Raw genomic sequence first — 16,110 nt, 5'->3', positions numbered from 1 at the left:
ATGTGCTCACTGTTTCCATTGTCTGATGCGCTTTACAGTAGCAACCTGTTTCTAGTAATAAAACATGACATTTGCAGTAAACCGCATTGTCATCAGTTAAGTAATTCTCCAGATTTGAGCATGCACAAATAACAAGAAAGACACGTTGGAACTGACACTGGCAACTGTCAGCAGAATGCATGCATGTCGCTCTTCCAAGCCATAGCACCCAAATTCTGGATGCTGGCATCTCTTTTCTTCAAAGTCTATAGTGATGACAATTAAAAGCTGCTGGAATGAGCGAATGAGCTGGCAAAACTAAAGGGGATTCTTTTATTTTTTTTTCCCCATATCCAATTTTATGGTTTTCTTTATAAAGGAACTTGAATCCCCAGTAAAACATTGCAGGCATTCATCTACAAATATATTATCATTATAGAATACACTCCTGTATATTCTGCATCCTAATCCCTCTGATCTGCTTTCACTTTGTACCTCTGGTGATTTCATGTACATCCCTGTTTGGCTAACTGCACTGTCAGTGCACCTTCTACACAGCTTGGAATGGGAAATAGGTGCACAGAGAAAGCTGCACAGAGAAGAAATGGAAATTGTTTAAAACTTGCTCTGCAATATAAACCTTGTACTCAGGCTTGGATTTGTGGAATGGACACAAGGGCCCCGAGCCTAGTTGGCAACGTTTTAGGGACAGAATAATGCTGATCTGATTGTGAGCGGAAGGAGAACGGAAACTCGGATATTTGAAATTCCCACCAACACCAGTCCATAGTGCAGCTCTGTCCTCCCTTTCCTATGCACAAAGCAGTGGAGGTCAGGTTTATAAAGAAGTGAACAGGGTGATGTCTCCGAGCAGAAAGAGGGGGTTGCGCATGGTCACAAGCCAGGGTCGGGGGGGGGCTTCCTTTACGTCTTTATGAATGCATCATTTTAAAATACGGCCCTGCTTATACTGTATATCCACTTAAAAGCAATACCTAATTTTATAAGGAATGTGATTTAAATGCACAGGAAGCTGGCACTCACGATAAAGGTTAATCATTTGCCTGGGTGCATGATCCACGTATAATCTCCATCAGTCCTTTGCCATTTTTAGCAATAAAAAATCTTTTTAAGACCTGAGTGTATACTGTATATATATATATAAATAGATAGAGAGACCGAGAAAGACAGGGAGAGAGAGAGAGAGAGAGAGAGAGAGAGAGAGATTTTTTGTTACTGCAGATTATGTCGAGAGTAAAATCCGCACAATTGTTTCGTGTAGTGCAGATTATAGATCTATGACCTTTGCAAATCTACTTAAGAAGGGGAAAGATCATAAATAATAAACTGACCTTTATTCAGAGGACATTAAACTAATCAGAAGTTTAATTCCATTATGGAGAAACTCCAGCTTGCTGATTTTTATTTGAACTGATCATACTGCATGCACAAAACATGATCTCATTCTGATGGAGTTCTCGCTGCGCAAGAAACAAAACAAACTCACTGTATTCCATTAAACAGCAAGGGAGAAGCGACCTGACTATAAACTGGAAAAACCTTTGATGAATAATTGCTCTAAAGCTCTTTTCATTACAGCATTGCATTGACACTTCCTATCAGTATGGCAACAAATAATACAAGTAATATTGTCACTTCAACTAAAGAACGCATTTACCACCGTAGCCGCAGTTGTGGTTGACTAATGCCTATGTGCTTCCCCCAACCAACTCCTAAGGCACCAGGATAGGTAGGCAACCCTCCAGCTGTCCCTAACTTATATGTCATTTACATGCACAAGATCGGGAGCATCGGGAGGCAAGCCCACAGTGGGGCCATGACCAACATATTGGATCTATGCCCCAACTAACTTATTAGCTATAGCGGTGTGTGCTTGTGTCTTTTTTCACTAATAGCTGCTATGCTACACGCTTCTTCCCACTATTCACAGGCAGAGAGCTTCACATGCACTATAATGGCAATTGTCTGTCTAAGGTTAAATGGTCAGTAACACCAAGAAATGAAAATTCCGTAAATGCATTTACACAGCTAGTAATATTTTCTGACTTGTCTGTGGGAAAAAGCAATTTTCCACAATTTTCCGTTGCTAAACAAATATATTTTCTCACTCTCCCATAAAAAAATAAAAGCAGCAACTTTCCTATAGTTATATTGATACAATGTTGGAAAATGGACCACACTTTTAAAATAGGTTATAATGGTTTATTCTACGTCAGAATAGAGAAACACTTTCAGGCAACACCACTTTTATAGATGGTGATGCCCCAGGCATGCCAACCCTTGTCCTCCCTCTCCCCTATATGATTGTTGCTGATGCAGAAGTCTATGCCCAGGCACTGATTGGATCAGGGAAGGGTAATCGTCTTCACCACAGCATTACCACCTGATTTCACAGCAAATCTGGAGCAAGGAGGCTTGGAAACATTTTTTGAAAAAATAATTATGTTCCATATAAGCACACAAGGGGACTCATTTATAAATGCTGGGCCAATTTGCACCTGGGCAGTAACTTATAACAACCAATCAGTGATTAGCTTTTTTTTTGTGAGCTGCAGATTGAACAATGAAAGCAGTGATCTAATTGGTTGCCATGGGTTACTGTACAGGTGCTAATTTGACCGTTGTTTAAAAATGACCCCCCACTGGCTGCCACCTACAGCTGCGTTCCTAGGCACAGGCCCATTAAAAAACATGGCCTTGATTTTACACTTTGAAAAAAGGGATACAAAAGAACGCTTTAGTGATTTGCAGGAAAATTCACACTTGGAGACGTGCAACAAAAGTGAGAAACACTGCATCCCTAACTGACGTTTATTTTTGTTCTTTAACATTAGTTGTTTAAGCTTTTGCTTAAGATTGTTTTTTTTTTGTGCGTTTTCTCTTTAATGTGTACCCAAGTAATAATTTATGACACCTCGATACTTCACTTCTGAAATGTTGCCATGTCAGATGTTATGCTTCTGATTTATTATGCCCTGCTAAAGTGGTTTTGCAAAAGCTCAGCTCCTGTGGTCTTGAAATGGAAGTATGGTTACTTTATGCTTGCAGTTGATGGTCAGATTTAAAGGGATATGAGGCAATAAAATGTAAATTCCTCATATATAATGCAAACTGGCAATTAATGGTCAGAGCATCTTCTTGCATATCAACCTATTAGTACCTGTACATTGATATTGTTTTTTGGAGTAAAAATCTAACCCCTGGATTTGATGGCATACAATCTATAACATAATTATTTTTATTGATTTTAAAAAAATTGCTGTAACAGTGTGATTTAAGTTCTACCAAAGTTCAGTGTTTACATCCAAATGCAAGTACACATTGGACTAAAATGTGCAAAGAAAATATCACAAGAAGGTGAATGCTATTCATGCAGGTACCTTATAGTACAACTTGAACTGAATCATAGTACAGGTATTGAATCTGTTATCCCGAAACCAGGTATCCAGAGAGCTCTGAATTACGTGAAGGCAATATCTCACAGACTCTATTTAATATTTTTTAAAAATTATATTATAAATATTGTAATAATAAAGCAGTACAGGTATTGGATCTGTTATCCGGAAACTGTTATCCAGCAGGCTGAATTACTGCATTTTATGCAAATAATCCAAAATTTTTAAATAATTTCCTTTTTCTGTGTAATAATAAAACAGTCCCTTGTACGTGATCCAAACTAAGATATAATTAATCCATTTTGGAGGCAAACCCAGTCTATTGGGTTTATTTAATGTTTATATGATTTTCTAGTAGACTGAAGGTATGAAGATCCGAAATTACAGAAAGATATGTTAAACAAAAAAGCCCAGGTCCACAGCATTCTGGATAACAGGTCACACACCTGTACCTTGTAATTGATCCTAACTAATATATAATTAATCCTTATTGTTGGCAAAACAATCTTATTTGAAATTTGATTGATTTTTTAGTAGACTTATAGAGAATGAAACTGTAGTTTAGGGTCTGCAAGTAGAAATAGGTAACTCACCACACTTGGGAAGAGGCCCAGGTGCGCCGCACTGAGCCCTCAGCACAGGGAGCGGACAAGCCGAACAAAAACTTTATGGAGCAGGCACTCAATGAAGGCAATATTCCACCAGGCAGATAAATATCAAAGTGAAGTTTATTGTATCCACAGCCTTACGCGTTTTGTAAGGCTATGATTAAACCTATGATTAAGTGTTTATCACGAAACGCGTAAGGCTGTGGACACAATAAACTTCACTTTGATATTTATCTGCCTGGTGGAAGATTGCCTCCATTGAGTGCCTGCTCCATAAAGTTTTTGTTAAGATATAGATAACCAAATTACGGAAAGCTCCCTTATCCAGAAAACCCCAGGTCCCAAACATTCTGGATAACAGGTCTTACACCTGAATGCAAGGCGGATCTCCTAATCCTAATGAGTAAACAAAAGCATAACACCCTTTCAGAACATGTACTGACTGCATACAATCTAATTCACCGTGTTGGACCAGCTGTTTGACTCACACTGAGAAATCACAGAGACTTCAAATTAAATCAACATTTAGCAGAGCTGCCTCCTACCACCACTTGTCCAGATGTGAAGTTGGAGGAGTCTGTTATGTTCCCTGTGCCTATGGAAGTTATACCCTTGCAGCTGTCAAATATAAATAATATATATGGATGACAAATAATGGACCAAATTTAATGCAATGAGAAATATCTGATTCCTGGATTTGCTCTAATTTACCTTGCCCAATATCTGAATAAATCCCTATAAATTGTTACTCTATTGGTGAACTATATGCTGTGATTTCACAAGCAGTCTGTGAAAACATTCAAGTCAATAGTATAGCCATGCTTGTTTACAAGTGCAGCATTAGCAGGTGCCAGATTAAAAGAATAAATCCTATTAGAATGTTTGTGACAGTAAGCTCGTGTTGAAGATGGGTTGCTGTGTTATTTTACTGTGCGGTTGCATCGAGTTATAAAGCAGACCTGCAGACCATGATGGGACACGTGTCTATGTGTTGTGTTGCTAGGAAAGAAGTCAATTTAAAATAACACTTAAGACAGGCAGTCCATGAAGAGGCCATTTCATAAAACAAACACTATGGAGTTGCAATAACTCTAGTATTACTGCAGGGGAAAGTTACAGAGTTCTGTATGACACTCTGGGGACAAGATAAAATACTGTGCCAGAAAGGGGGGTACTACTAATGCAACCACTTTTAATACCAAATGCAAGTTGTGTGAAATAGTTTCTAAATATGCAAAATCTAGATTGTATCTGGCATCACCCAAAAGCAACACAATATTTGGTAGCACATACTCACTAGTGCCCTCAGGGCGATTACAAGGGGCAGGGCCGAGATATGCCGACTGGGCACCCTAGGCAAGCCGGTCGGCATCCCCCGTGCAATTGCTCTCTCTGCTCTAGTGATTCAGCCCCCCCTGGACCCCCTATGTAAAGGTAAATGCAGGGTGCCAGTGTGGCATCATGAAAGCTGCCTTAGGTGGCTTTAGACCTATGCCTATAACAAGAGATTATAGAGCTGTTGTCCATGTAAATCTAGTGGAAGACACAAATGGAGTTAGTTTGCCTACCAGCTTTTGCATCCCCTTACTGTGTTCATTATATGGGAAAACATGGTTTAACCTTAAAATTTAAGCAATAAAAGCTCTGGCTGCAGACGGGACGGGGATATTTAGCTTGACAGCTATAGCTCTACTTTTACGGCACAAATACACATGTATGTATATATATATATATATATATATATATATATATATATATATATATATATATATATATATATATATATATATATATATATAGTTTCTTGTTCAGTTGGACAGCACTCCCATCTTCAGTGATTACCCAGGTGCAAGGTAAGAAGTAGTTATATCGAAAAAAGACCAGCAACACTGGGATTTTCATACAAAACACAATATATTATTGAGTTATGTGCATAACCGACGTGACGTTTCGGTCCCCACTGGGACCTTTTTCAAGGTATATATATATATATATATATATATATATATATATATATATATATATACAAAAGCCATGAATATCCTGTAAATTATATCCTTATAAATTGTGAATTCTGATGTCATCAGTTATAAATGGTGAGTTCTGATGTCATTTCTATCACATGACTCACTGAAACTTGTGTATTATAATAAATAAAGTACCCCCAGTTGCAAATTATGAGGATATTAGAAGTTACCTCGGAGTTCCATGACCTGCATAAAAACACTTTGTGTTTTTATATCGTCATGAAACTCCTCTGTAACTTATAATATCCTTATAATTTACAAGAGGGGGTACTTTATTCACTATATATATATATATATATATCCATATATATATATCCATATATATCCATATATATCCATATATATCCTCACATCTATTATGTTTTTTTCAGCCAGCATAGACAATCCAATTTTCTGGAAACTTGCCAAGAACAACTTCCAAGTTCATTGTATAAAGCTGCACTTGTCAATTTACTGCAATCCAGCCTTTAACTGTTTGGGATCTGTAGTTTAACAGCATGTTTATCATCCCACGTTGCCTACCCTTGGTCCACCGTATTCAATAAAAAGGGTAAGTGGTGTATTTAACATTGCTTGAACTTCAGTGCAGTATTTCAGCCCTGGGTAAGCCTCACACACATCCCATGTCGGCTGCAGTTGCACCAAGTCTGTGACAATAGATGAGATATGGATTGGTAATAACCATAATGCGATGTGCTCATTATTTAGTGATAGTAGACTGCCCCATGGGCACGTGCACTAGATGTGTCACTTACTCATATTTAAGGAACAGTGTTGTGTGTGACCAGACCCTCTTACTAAATATTTACATAGTTAATTTGGGTTGAAAAAAGACAAAAGTCCAACCCCCTCCAAATGACATCCAGTTAATAAAGTATATGCATATGCATTTGCAGATCTACACTCAGATACATTTAAATATATAAATAATAGACACAAAAGAGCCTAAAAGAGTTTTACCCCAAATGATTTCTGTTATTGTGCTAAATGCTGCACCATCAAACATACTCTGGCTGGTCCTGGCAGGCTGTCCTTTAAATGATAAAGCAGAAGGACATTCTATGCTCTAATGGGCACTAAACCATTACTGAACAACACACATTTGCTCTTGTAAAATTATAAAGAAGCAATCTGTCTGTGCATGTTATTTTTACATGCATATATTGATGAGCATAAATTGGCGTACAGCTGACTGCGTAGAAATATTCAGTCAGATATGAAGTCTTGGCCCATGAAGTGGTAAACAGGGATTTTAAAGCCGCGCGCTGCATCCTGCCAAGTTTTCAAAGAATTGGAAGATCTGGTTATTTCACAAATTCCAGCACAAATGAGACTATGGTACAATGACTAAAGGATCCTCTGCAAAACATATAAAGGCTATTGCAAGACATAGAGGTTTTGTTTTATGCTCTGTGGCATTCAGTGCCATATATCTTTATGACAAAATGCCTTTCTTATAAAGAATATTATAATTTATAACAGAAACTTCTTTTGGATTAAGTTGTTGATTTAACCTTGGTTATAGTCTTAAAGGAACAGTGACACTGTCCTGATTGAGGAAAGTGTCAGCAATCCATGGGCTCTTGTGGTATTATACTGCCCACCCTGGATGGGCAAATGAATATCAAAAGGAGCAAAGATCAAAGGGTTGCTGGGTTTACTAAAATATCATGTAATACAGGTATGGGACCTGTTATCCAGAATGCTCGGGACTTGGGGTTTTCTGGATCTCTCCGTAATTTGGTTCTTCATGCCTTAAGTCTACTAGAAAATCATGTAAACAGTAAATAAAACCAATAGGTTGGTTTTGCTTCCCATAAGGATTAATTATATCTTAGTATGGATTAAGTACAAGGTACTGTTTTATTATTACAGAGAAAGGGGAAATCATTTTTAAAAAATTGAATAAAATGGAGTCTATAGAAGATAATTCTGAGCTTTCTGGATAATGAGTTTCCAGATAACGGAAACCCTACCTGTATTGCGAGATGCTATAATTTTAGAACTACAGCAAGTTTCAACTTGTGTGACTTTTTCAGGGATTGCCTTTTGCCTAATGAATTGATGGGGTCTAAAATTGTGTTGTGACAAGGCTATTTTTGTTATCCATACACCTGCTACCCTAACATTTTCATAACATAAAAACTATGTTACATGAGAATCCTTCTCAAGTTCCACAGGGTGCAGTGAATATGGCACATCAATGGAATGTTATTTCATATATCAGTAGAGCTGTCAGTGAGAGAACATTACAACTTCACAGCACTTTCTCCAAAAAAAGGTCCCAGTCTAGAGCTAGAAGAGCTGCTTACACAACACCCCTATTCAGTTGCACCCTAGGAATGAGCCTCTTCTGCATCCCCCTTATTCCAGCACTAAGGACACTTGTAAGTATTTGCTCCAAAATATTGTGTTGTTTTTGAGTGATGCCTATAATGTCCTTTTCCACCTTCTCCAGTGTAAACATTCCCAACTTAACCTGCAAATATCAGCTTATTTTATTTTTACTTCACTGTTTCAGTAACACCCCAGATGTGCTAGAGGTGAATATCCCTCAACAAAGTTGTAAAGTTCTACTGCTACAAAAAGAAAACATTAGGATGTGATAGGGACTGAATTACGCCAACAGCTCTTAGCAGCTGAAGTAATGCAAGAGGGGAGTTGATATTCCAGTCTACACCAGGTCTGAGGTGTCATTTACTTATACTTCTGCCACAACTACAGGAACACTAAGAGACACATCTTAGTACTCATTCTCAAAACACTTGCAGCACAGGCATACCTGTGCTCAGCACATCAAGTCAATTTAACAATCTATATCGAGTCATAGTGAGCAGTGAGGTTGGCATGCAAATTAAGGGACAAGTAGGGTTGGGGACTGGGTATTGCTATATATGCCTTTGCCACCAGCCTGAATAAAGCGCTATTGTAATCAAGAAACACTGTATATAGGGAGCAAGCACAGGTCCCTGTGCCCCATTTTGGACTATTCAGTAAATTGCTGGGCAGAGTGCAAGTTTACAAAAGCATGGTGGTTTGTGCCATTTTGCACACTGTCCCACACATTGTTAATGGTCCCTCCACTATTGTACCTACAGAGGGCAAGTGGTGTGACTGCACCTAATCGTGCTGGGAACATGGGCATGCAACATGAAGCCTGCAAGGTAGGACTGTGCAAACAGTGCATGTCGCAGGTGGAGGGTCCCAGCAGCGTAACTAGGAGGGCAGCGTAACTAGGAGTGCATGTCGCAGGTGGAGGGGCCAGTTGCAGATTTTGCAAAATCTGCAACTGGCCCCTCCACCTGCGACATGCACTCCTAGTTACGCTGCCCTCCTAGTTACGCTGCTGGGACCCTCCACATAAATATAACTCTTAGGCTAGGATACAGAATTTAAAAAAGGCAGTTTGCAAGGTACAGGTAAGCACTGCTTATTAATAGTGGTTGAAGGTAGCCCTAATGCAGATTCAATAGAAACATAAATGTATAGGATTCTCTCCCGCTGTACCTGTTGGTGGATACCCTTGGGGAGTGCACAGTGCAACCCCAGACACAAGTTTTGGTCAGCACCAATTTATATCATATCAGGAAAATGAACATTTACACACACACACCATGGACTGTATATAAAGTAAGGTAAAACATTGACAGAAATTAAATAGGACAAGTAATGACATGATGCAATTGTCTTGTCTGCACAATATACTTTGCCCCAACTCTTTTGCTAGTATATCATACCATGCACAACCTTGGACTTTGACATTTCCCCTCCAAGATAAACTAATGGAAAAAACGATCCATCTTTTAACTTCATTGTCATTTTCAAATATTCCTAAGTCATCGTAATACTCTTCATAATGTTTCATCAATCACCGGCATTGATTTCCATGCACTTTATACAAACTAATATGATGAGACATATATATTCCCTTCATCCTTAAGAGCACGGCTTGCCAATCTAAACAGAATTTTTGATACCACGATGCTGGGTTGTACAAAATCATTTCCTAGGAGAAGACAATCAGCATAAAACAAACAGAAAAACTTAAGCAGGGTAAATTTCATTATTGTACAGGTTAGAAATGTACAAGAAAGAAAGTAAATGTGATCTTACCTCAACTGGTGTTGTGGTTTCACTTTTCAAAATGATCAGGTTTTGCACGCTGTGTCTGTTTTGTGCTGTCACGTGTCTGTCTGCAACCACCGCCTGAGTGGCAGGCACAATGGGACCGGCTCCCGTGTTATAGAACATAAAAGTGTCACTTCCTGATCCAGCTGTCAAGCAGGCCTTGTAGCAGTAAGTTTTTGTAAGGGACCCGTTCCCTCTAACTTCAATAAAGTGTGGCTGTACCTTTAAACCAGGTGGCAATCTAGTTTCAATGTTATTGTTTGCCTGCTTATATATGTCAGCAGGGTTTGGCTGTGAGTATCCACAGGCCCCAGCACAACAACCCCCAGGCTCACTGCATTTGTAGCATTTAATAATAATTAGAACAATTATGGTCAAAAGGAATACAAATGAAATTGAGCACAAGGCAACGATCAAGTAAATGGTTATTTCAGAGAGGTTGGTGGCATTTTGAACATGTCTCTGAGTGTCAGGCGGGGTTTTTGAAACCCTGTCTACAACCACAACACTTATAGTGGCAGAGGAAGAAAGTGGTGGTTGGCCATTATCTCGTACAAGAACAGTTATGTTGTAGTTAGTAATACTGTCATCTATGACTTTCCGTGTAGTCCTTATCTCACCTGTATGTAACTCCACTTGGAAAAGTTTTGAGTCTGCGGCTTGAGACAGGTTGTAAAACAACCAAGCATTTTGACCTGAGTCCAAATCAATGGCGATCACTTTGGCGACAAGATAACCAACATTAGCCGTTCGAGGTATCATCTCAGTGGAACCATTGGTGGCAGATGGGTACAAGATGGTTGGCGCATGGTCATTCTGATCTATGACAAAAATATTTACAGTCGCAGAGCTGCTAAGTGGCGGGTTCCCTGCATCTTGTGCTTGAACAACAAAATGGAATTCCCTCACTTTTTCATAGTCAAAGGAATGTACAGCGTAGATAGTTCCGTTGTCCGATTTGATCGAGACGTAAGAACTGACCGGTAGCCCTTCGATATCCCCTCTTAGAAGTGAATAGGAAACGAATGAGTTTTCATTGGAATCTGGATCTGTGGCTTTCACTGAAATGAGGGACACCCCTGGGGCATTGTTTTCCGTGATATAAATAGAGTAAGAAGATTCCTCAAATGTAGGGGGGTTGTCATTGACATCGGACACTTCCACATACAGAGTTTTCTGAGTAGACAAAGGAGGAATCCCGGAATCTGTGGCTGTCACGGTTATATTGTAGGAAGGCGACTTCTCCCTGTCCAGTTTACCATCCGTTACCAGTTTGTAGGTGTTCTTAAAAGATGTCAGTTTAAAGGGGATGTTGGGTTGTATTGTGAGACTGACCTGTTTGTTCATCCCAGAATCTTGATCTGTTACACTCATTAACGCAACAACTGTCTGATCTTGAGCATTCTCAGCTACGGGCGAGTAATTGGAGGTGACCACTATTTCTGGAGCGTTGTCATTGACATCCACAACCTCCACCAGCACTTTGCAATGGCCAGCCATAGGCACAGAGCCTTTGTCAGTGGCCTGAACATAAATATCATATTCTGATGCCTTTTCGTAATCCACCTCACCGTTCATACGTATCTCTCCTTTCTGGGGGTCGAGGGTGAACAGTTGTTTAACTTTCTGCGGAGTGTAACTGCTGAATGAATATGTGACCTGTCCATTCGTCCCTTCGTCTGGATCGATGGCATTCAACTTAATGACTAATGTGCCTGCCAGGGAATTTTCAGGCAGACTAGCCTTGTAAGTAGATTTATCAAAGTATGGCGTATTGTCATTAGTGTCCATCACACGTACGGATACTTGGGCGGTGGCGGATTTAGCAGGAGAGCCCCCATCTACAGCAGTGAGGACCAACCGATGGAGAGACTTCTGCTCCCTGTCCAAGGGCTTTTGAAGCACAATCTCAATCAACTTGCTGTTCCCATTGAAAGTCTTTAAATCCAAACTAAAATACTCATTGTCACTGAGCTTGTAAGTTTGAATAGAGTTGGTCCCCAAGTCAGGATCCTGAGCACTTTCTATAGGAAACCGGGCCCCAGGGACAGCAGATTCGCTGATCTCCAAATAATATTCGTTTCTAGGGAATTTAGGAGCGTTGTCGTTAATGTCTAGTATCTCCACTTCGATGTTGTGCACCTCCACGGGGTTTCCCACAACCACCTCCAGGTTGATGACACAGGGGGGGCCGGGGTCGCACAGAGTTTCCCGGTCTATGGTCCGGTTGACAAATAAAACCCCGTTACCGATATTGACGTCGAAATACTGTTTGCTGTTGCCGGAGGCGATTCGGAAGCCCCGGGAGGGTAATAGTCTGAGGTCCAAACCCAAGTCCTTCACCACGTTCCCCACAAACGCCCCGTGACTGAGCTCCTCCCTTACTGAGTATCTCAGCTGCCCTGACGCGAAGCCCAATAATATGAGCAGCAATCGGAGGGTCGGCACAACCGTACAACCCCGGCGGGTACGAGCCATTGTAGCAGATCAAATCGCTCCGCCGACCCCTCCCCGGCCAGCATGGATCTATCTCACATCCTTTTGTATATGAACTCACAGCTACACAACTGCAGCGAGTTACCATCTGTGCAAAGCGCTCGCTGCTGGGCGGGATACGGATCGCTGTCTCCCCGAAAAATCCATCTCTGTGTCCCGCTTCCCGATAATCCCACGATCGCGGACTCGCTGCTCCTTTGGCTTCAGCTGCTTTAAGTGGAGGGAGGGGGCGTTAAGCCTCGGCTGGCTCAGTTTCAGCACCTGGGACGCGGACAGCGCCACTAATACTTTCTACAGCGCTCAGCAGCAACCGCATCAATGGGGCAGCGTTTCTCCAGCTGTAGCGATCCATCAGCTCCGCTGTCCTTGGCTGCTCCTGTGCTTTAAGCTGCTCCAACCTCTAATACACAAAGCAACATGTCAGCAATAAACCAGCAGCTATGCAGCTCAGATGCTTCCGACAATCTCCTTCCGGGACCAAAAGAAACGCATACACAGGGTTCAATCACATCCATGCCATCATGTTGCCAGCTTCTTGCATCACTTTAATCATACTCGTATCCTGAGTAACGGTGCACAGCAGATTCACATCCAGTGTTAATGAAAGTGCTCCATTTAGATTCCCTGATGTTCATCTAAAGCAGGGGTGTCCAACACAGAAAAATTGTCTGGGGCCACACATGAAATACACAAATAGGGATGTAGCGAACTGTTCGCGAACGTCGCGCGACGTTCGCCAATAGGCGTTCGCGTCAAAAATCGTTCGACCATTCGATTCCTTCGATCGCTAAAATCGAAGGATTTTCGTTCGAATCGAACGATCGAAGCCATTGGATTGAATGAAATCATTCGATCGAATGGCTTCGATCGTTCGATTCGAACGAAAATCCTTCGATCGAACGATTAAAATCCTTCGATCGTTCGAATCGAACGATTTTCGGATGTTCGAAGTTCGCGAACACAGCCGGTGTTCGTGAACGGCGTTCGCGAACACATAAACGGCAGTTCGCTACATCCCTATACACAAACACTTTTGATTTGTAAAATTAAAGAAAATACACAGAAAAGAACTACAGTACCAGTTGGATAACCAGATGGAGCTTTACATTGGAATATGGGACACCTGGATATTGAACAGACTTATTATTATATTATTATTACTAACTGGGTAATGGGCAGAGTTCCCCGTCCTCCCGACTCCATAGGTCACCACATTGTTACAACCAGGGTCGGATTTACAAAGTGTGCGCCCCTAAACCCACTGCCATTTGTCACCCCTGTCCCATCCCCTTTATTCATGCAAATTTTCATCATCTGGACTGGAGCAATGGGGATTTAAAAAATAATTGTATCTCCAGCGCATCCCCAGTGTTTTTGAACCAATGTGGGTGTGGTTGGGCAGCATGCCGCCCCCCTAAGATCCTGCCACCCTAGGCCCAGGTGGCCTTTCCACAAATCCAGGCCTGGTTACAACCTGGCATATTGGTATTTATAGAGGTCAAGTCATTATTTTACAGTCTCAGTACTGTAAGACACAGTAATGGTTGGCACAGGCAAAATATCACCTATTCAAAGTTTTCTTGCCAATCCCAGAATTCTTTTTATAAGAATATTATAGTATCCTATACCCAGCATTTATTATAGTGTTGGGAAATAATAGCTGCACTTAGGTCTTTGCTGGGGGGGGGGGGTTGGTATGTTCATTCTGCTTCTTGGCCATAAATAAAAACAAGGGTGTGCGGCAGTATGGATTAAAGGAGCATTGTACATTGCTAATTATCAGTGAACAAATCAGTAGTAGATAATGAGTGTGAAATGAAACAAAGCAGATATCTGCACATAAACTTAGGGAATAAAGTCCTTAGTTATATTTGCACATAAAATATAATACAATATTTGATATATGCAATATGATATACAATATATAATAAGTAATGCCCAACCTGCTAAATTAAAGAAGCCACCATGGAGTTCTGTGCCATATAAGGGCACAATGCCACATGATATGTGATTTTATATAGGTCACAGAACTCACAAAAGCACACTTATAGAGGGCAATATTGCTTCCGATATACAGACCAAATCAAATATTTGCTTTCTCTAATCTTTTCTGTAAGCTAATTGCTGACTAGTTTCTGTAAATTATTGCACAGAGGTAACTTTGACCCATTTTGGTAAATGAAACTTTAGAGTCTGCAGCTGAGCTACAATACCATGAAACATAAAGGAACAGTAACGTCAGAAAATAAAAGTGTTTTAAAGTAATGAAAATATAATGCAGTGTTGCCCTGCACTGGTAAAACTGCTGTGTTTGCTTAAGAAACACTACAATTGTTTATATAAATAAGCTGCTGTGTAGCAATGGGGGCAGCCATTTAAAGGAGAAAAGGCTCAGGTTACACATCAGTTAGCAAATAAGCTCTGTCTGTCTAATGGTGTTATCTGTTTTCCATTAGTTATCCTGTGCCATATAGCCATTTTCAATTTCCGCCATTGCTCCCCAGCAGCTTGTTTATATGAACTATAGTAGTGTTTCTAAAGCAAACAGATCAGTTTTACCAGTGCAGGGCAACAGTACATCATATTTTCATTACTTTAAAACGCTTACATTTTTTGGTGTTACTGTTCCTTTAAGGTGGCCATACATGGGCAGATCCGCTTTTTTGGAGAGGTTGCCAAACAAGCGGATCTTTCCCAAATATGCCCACCTTGAGTGAGCTACATCAGGTTTATTCGATCATGGAAATATTTCTTCCAACTGACTATGATGTCTTAATATATACAGGTACAAGCACTGCTTCTTTATTCTACATCGACCCCATGGTTCATACGCACGTTCAAGTCTTTGGAAAATTGCTTCAAGCACAGCATAAAAAAATATGAATATTAGACACATGGCTGTATTTCCAACCATCACCACTCCCCTTTCAGAATATATTTTAACATAAGTGCACTCTGTTTTTAAAGTAGCAGCTCTACACTAACACAGTAAACTACATAACTAATGGCAAAATATTATATAAATTGGCCCAGATTACGTTACCACCAAAATTTGCAGACATGCACTCATAATCATTATAATAATGTAAAGAGCTAGATAATTTGCTATCATTATAGGATAAAGGACAATGAGGATGCAATATGATATTTATACATATCCTGTGTTTCATTAAAGTGCATATTGTGTTATGGGGAAACCCGTTATCCAGAAAGCTCCAAGATCCAGATCCGCATAGACTCAATTTTCAGCAAATAATTCAATTTTGTTTTTCTCTGTAATAATAAAACAGTACCTTGTAATTTATCCCAATGAATCCTTTGTAATTTTAATTAATCCCAATTAATCCTTATTGGTGGCAAAACAATCCTATTGGCTTTAATTTTTCAATGATATTTTAGTAAAGTAAAGGCATGGAGATCCTAATTACAGAAAGACCCCCTGTCCAGCAAACCCTA

General features: G+C 40.2%; 1 protein-coding gene across 1 annotated transcript in view; it reads right to left on the bottom strand.

The window, feature by feature from the left end:
• pcdhac2.L (protocadherin alpha subfamily C, 2 L homeolog) overlaps nucleotides 1–16,110 on the bottom strand; it is an 80,644-nt gene that overhangs the window by 41,649 nt on the left and 22,885 nt on the right. Inside the window, exon 3 of the mRNA XM_018252052.2 lies at nucleotides 10,144–12,645. Coding sequence (XP_018107541.2) covers nucleotides 10,144–12,645 — 2,502 coding nt within the window. The remainder of the gene's footprint in view (nucleotides 1–10,143; nucleotides 12,646–16,110) is intronic.

Source organism: Xenopus laevis, chromosome 3L, assembly GCF_017654675.1.
Source record: "Xenopus laevis strain J_2021 chromosome 3L, Xenopus_laevis_v10.1, whole genome shotgun sequence".
Classification (NCBI taxonomy): Eukaryota; Metazoa; Chordata; class Amphibia; order Anura; family Pipidae; genus Xenopus; species Xenopus laevis.
Note: the sequence above shows the minus strand (reverse complement) of the source record. Positions and strands in the feature narration are given on the sequence as shown.